At 40.0% G+C, this 5,000-nt stretch overlaps 1 protein-coding gene across 1 annotated transcript in view; it reads right to left on the bottom strand.

Annotated features, from left to right (window-relative positions):
• Positions 1-6: 6 nt before the first annotated feature.
• The window catches only part of LOC138046582 (plastin-2-like), a 14,017-nt gene continuing 9,023 nt past the window's right edge, over positions 7-5,000 (bottom strand). Inside the window, exon 5 of the mRNA XM_068893192.1 lies at positions 7-850. Coding sequence (XP_068749293.1) covers positions 245-850 — 606 coding nt within the window. The 3' untranslated portion in view covers positions 7-244. The remainder of the gene's footprint in view (positions 851-5,000) is intronic.

Below are 5,000 nucleotides of genomic sequence, written 5' to 3'. Positions count from 1 at the left end.
TCATCTCATTGCCAAAGGCTTCGTTGAACTGATCAAGTATGCTCTTCTTTATTTATCACAGTACAGTCAACCAACGAATTTACAAACTGTTATAGTACGAACAGATTCTAAATCTTGAGAACAGCATAATAGTTCCATAGCAAGAACAGCAAGTTGCAGAGTTTAAAATCAAAGAATAAAACTCTTGAAACGATTGATTAAGAAAACCGGTCCAAGTTCCTCAATTTCCAGTGTTAATCAGCTTTTATTTCTTTTGAATAGCAAGCTCCAATGCGTGGTCCACAGCCATCATGCAAGCAAACACAGTCAAGACCATCTTAGTCTTGACCTCTACCAGATCCTCAGGCAGCGCATACAGCTTGGCACCGATTTTTCGGGCCATTGAGATGGCGTACTTGGCGTTCGACAGTTTGTCATCGTCCGTTTCTCCCTTGCTGACCATGTTGTAGTGGATGAAGCCCGGCTTGATAGCATCGATCAAATCAAACACGCAGACACTGGTGGAAATGTTGGGATCTTTAAAACTGGTTATTCTGGTATCTTTCCCGCCTTTTCCCAACTTGTCGTTTACCCAGGACACGATTTCTTCGTCTTTGATTGGCTTGTCGCTTTGGGCGCATTTTTGCAGGATAACCAATGTGTAGGCGCGCATGGCCTGGTAAAGGATAGCCAACATTAGCTTCTTGTTGCCATCAAGCAAGTCCTGGCCTCCAATTCCAACAACTGAGAATTCCAGCTTCTTAGCAATGTCGATGGCATAATTGCAGTTTTCTAGTTTCTTCATTTTTTCGCTCAATTTCTTGAAAGGGGGTCTGTTCACCTTGGTCCAGTCCACAATGCCAACCTTTACCTGCCAACAAAACAGTAATTAAACAGCCAATTTGTGATGGGTACCCAGTCGCTTTGAATTATGAAGCCAGCCGCCTCCTATTTAAAAAAAAAAACTAATCCATTTTATACTTACTGGCATTCCTTAGTAATCAGAACTGCCTTATTAGTTACTTTAAACGTAAACGTGCTGTGAAAAAAAGAGACCCCTTGTCCCTCAGGGGAAATGATTTACAGTAGCTGATTTTAAAATCAAAGTTTCCGAAATTCAGTATCAGGTTTTAAAAGTCCACCACAAACTTCGAAACGCGGTTAGCCGTTAGCGGATTGCCGTGTGCGCACTGGCAAAAATAGACTTAAGCATAAGGTCATTTCATTTCATTTCATTTATTTATTCGCCATAAGGGGTACAAGAGAGAGAAGAAAAAAAAAAAAAGTCTTACTGTTTACAATCTCATGGCGAGGAAGCCCAAAAGAAGCCAGCAGGCTTATAGAGAATGGGCTCCCTCAGATAAATAAATAGAACAGAATTTTAATTTTATGAGGAAAAATGGCAGAGCTACTGTAAAAATCTTATGATAAATTAGATAGTCATATTGATCATAATTAGGTTAAAAAACAGAGAAAGAGAGGAAAAGAAAAAAAAAATATATATATATATATATATATATATATATATATATATATATATAAATGTATTTTAATAAATATTTAAGATAAGAGGAATGCTTTCAGCTTACGGCAAAACGAAGCGGTACTTGTTGCATTACGAATTTCAGAACTCAGAGAATTAAAAAATTTAGGACCTTGGAAACTAATTGAGAACATTCTTACATTGGTTCTGCACTGTCCGGCATTTGGCGGAAAAAAGCGTGTCATGTTGGATTATTCCTTTACTTTACATGTTTTAATTCAACCAAGCTAGCGTCCTCAAGAATGTGCAAATGATCAGCAAAAATGTGTTAGTTCATTAAAAAACATAACTTATAGGTTTAATTTAACGTGAGGTGCTACAGAATTTGAAACAGGGGTGAAATATCTTTAACCGCAAGAAGGGTATCCAGCGGTCAGAACTTGAACCGCCTACTGCAAACTCGACCGCAAATCCATGTCCACTTTACGCGTTACGCTCGCGTCAATTTGTCAAGCAATGTAATAGCCAATCCCGAAGGCCCATTTTGTGAAATAAACCAATCATATTGCGAGAAATTTATAGACAACGCTTGCTCCTTTGTGCCACGATTTTCGTCACCCTCTGAAATAAACGCTTTCTTTGGCGTTGCCTGTACTCTTATCGACAACGATATTCGTCATCACGGTGGTCAAAATTTGTTGTGGACTAACGAGGCGCACGAGTCCACAACATTTTCACCACTGTGATGACGAGTATCGTTAATTGTCGATAAGAGTACAGACAGCGCTGAACCACTTTCGATTTGTTAAGTTGAAATTTTTGATTTTCCAAAAAAAAATTCAAATAACCCTTCAGGGGCACCCAACGAGAATATAGTTCAAAACCACTTAACATAGCATTGTTAAACGTATTTTAGTATTTAAACGGTAGATATAGGCATATTTTTATCCCCTAAAATTTTTTGACCTGTTCGTATTCCCTAGCTGAAAGTCTAGTGATCAAAACTTACCTTTTCGAAAATTTCAGCCAGAAAAAAGGCTCCCGAAAATTCTAGGTGACCTTATTAGGGTAAATATCCGTTAAGAATGGGCAATTATACCATGTCACGTTTTAGATGTTCGAAAATCCTAGGACAGGCAAGCAAGAAACTTTACTACAAATGTTCCGAAAGTTCTAGATCTCAAATCGTCTTCCGAACAGAAATTTTCCGAAAATTGACGTTGGGTGCTCCTGACCCTTGTTTCATATGAGCTCATTCTCCCTGTTTTTCACAGATATCGAGGAATGTTTCCCGTCCTCGTTAACTCTCATGAACTCCTTTTGTTCGTCCACTAGCAATTGCATATTACACCATTGTTATCTGTGTCTCTAGTATAGAGATTGGTTGCAAACCATCGGGTCGGATAAGAGAATTTTCAAGCTTCTATAAGAAACAGAAGCTTGCCGTTTATCGTTTGCAATTTCACTTAAACGTGATGCTGAGGATGCGTTCCGAATCAAATAGGAATATAAGGAATAGAAGTTAGAAATCCTACCCTAAATTTCTCTTTCATTCCATCGGTTCACGTTACACTTAATGCTTTCTAGTGATTAACAAAACGGGTGTGTCAGATTGATCCAAACAAACTAATGATACCAATGGAGAGTTTACTGTAAGGAACAACGCCCGGGGAACAACGACGGCTACAGTAACGACAACGCCCCAAAGCAATAATATAATTGGTTGAAAGTTGAAAAATAATCTCGCTGGACATGTGGCACGCATTTCAGCACATACTTTAGCGGGAAAATGTATAAGAACGACGTGAAATCACCAAATTTGAGGTTTTGACAACAATTTTGAGAATGTGAAATGTGAACCTTTCATTCTTAAGATACTTCGCCCGTATTGTACGCCGTGGACGAGACGGAATTGTAGCCAAAGTGTTACGATAGTGCAAAGTTATATTTTGAATCCGTTGACGTTTTCGTCGGAAAGTTGCTGTCGTAGATCTTCAAGTCCCTAATAAAAACGAGAAGGAGTTTTTCTCTGTCTGGGCGTGGGCCCATTTCCGAAGTCCATAATCCAGAAGTGTCCGGCGATCTCTCTCAATTGACCCTGACCCATCAGTTTACAGTATTATCTAACTTTAGAATATGGGTCCGCCAAATGGCCCATTACCAAGTTGCTGTTTGCCTCGGGTTCAAAACGAGTCGGTACTAAACGATTCAAATGATGAGTTTTATTTGCATGAAAACACCCCACTCATTTCCATTTGAATGGTTGTGCACCAAGTCTCGTTTCGAGACCAAGGCAAACAGCAACTCGGAAATGGTTTATTATGGCCAATCAGATTGGGGCTGATGACCACAACGATTGTGATTTGACTACAGCCAAGTAGCTGCACGAGAGAATATTGCTCGAGCTTAATTAAAAATCATGCAGAGATCGTACAAAAAACACATGAAAGCAGTAGCCGTCCTAAAAATAGATAACACAGAAAACTGGGACGCATTTCATCGCACATCGAGACTTCTGGATTACGGATTTCTGCTCATTTTTATTACAAGGGATCAGATGGGTTGCATGTCATTAAAGATAGCAATAAAGATCTTTGTAAAAGATCTCTTGGTCTCTCTTGGTCGACTCCGTGTCATCCTATCAAGGAGAAACGAGAGGCGGCTATTGGGCTTTTGCAATCCAACTTCCATTCGTCCCCGTCGCGAAGCAGCAAGGTTTCACAGTTTTCAAAGACCTGACTTACTGAAGACGGCCACTGAAAGACGAAGGTCTGGCGAGAGCGTGAAGGCCTGTCACCCTATGCTGCTGTATACTCCATATCGAAAGTCACAAATTAGCATATATCAAAAGTGAGGGAAAATTTCATGCTAAAGTACTAGCCTCATCGCCAAAAGTTGCTAAATATGCAAATGCCATGCTGATGTTAGGCAAATGAAAGGAAAGCGATTTTATTATGTTGAGGTCAACTTTTGACATCCTACGTGACTGTGCAAGGAAATAAAGAATACCCTTCCAGTCAATAGCTTTCTATGATTAACTCTTACTAGAGAAGAACGATTTTCATTTTTGCGGGTAGAGGTTCTTTTCTGGCTTAAAAATGTGACGTTGTGGCTGGGAAAGGCCCACACAAGGAAAATAAAGAAAACTCGGAGTGAACAGTCAAATAAATAAATAAATAAATGATGGAAGGGAACCTACGACATACAATACAATACATACTTAATTGACAGCTCCCCATAGGGGCTTTTCAGGGCCAATGAAACACAACGAAACGACAGAACAGAACAACAACAACTGTTAAGAATCCCAACTGGCCGGAGGCAAACCAGTTGGCTATTTACAAGTGCAGGTGGGAAGTTGAACCAGGGACTACCAGGATCAAATTCAACGAGTGGTCAGAGCGGGTCTTGAACCCGGGATCTCCGGATCTCAAGGCAAGCGCCCTAACCGCTGGGCCACACTGTTTCCGACCAATTTCGGCTTTCGGACAAATTTCGGATATCCGGATTAGATTCGTTGAAGAAGTTAGGTAAGTAG

This window comes from Montipora capricornis, chromosome 1 (genome assembly GCF_036669925.1).
Source record: "Montipora capricornis isolate CH-2021 chromosome 1, ASM3666992v2, whole genome shotgun sequence".
In the NCBI taxonomy this organism is placed as follows: domain Eukaryota; kingdom Metazoa; phylum Cnidaria; class Anthozoa; order Scleractinia; family Acroporidae; genus Montipora; species Montipora capricornis.
The sequence above is the reverse complement of the archived record's forward strand: the minus strand, read 5'-3'. Positions and strand labels throughout refer to the sequence as shown.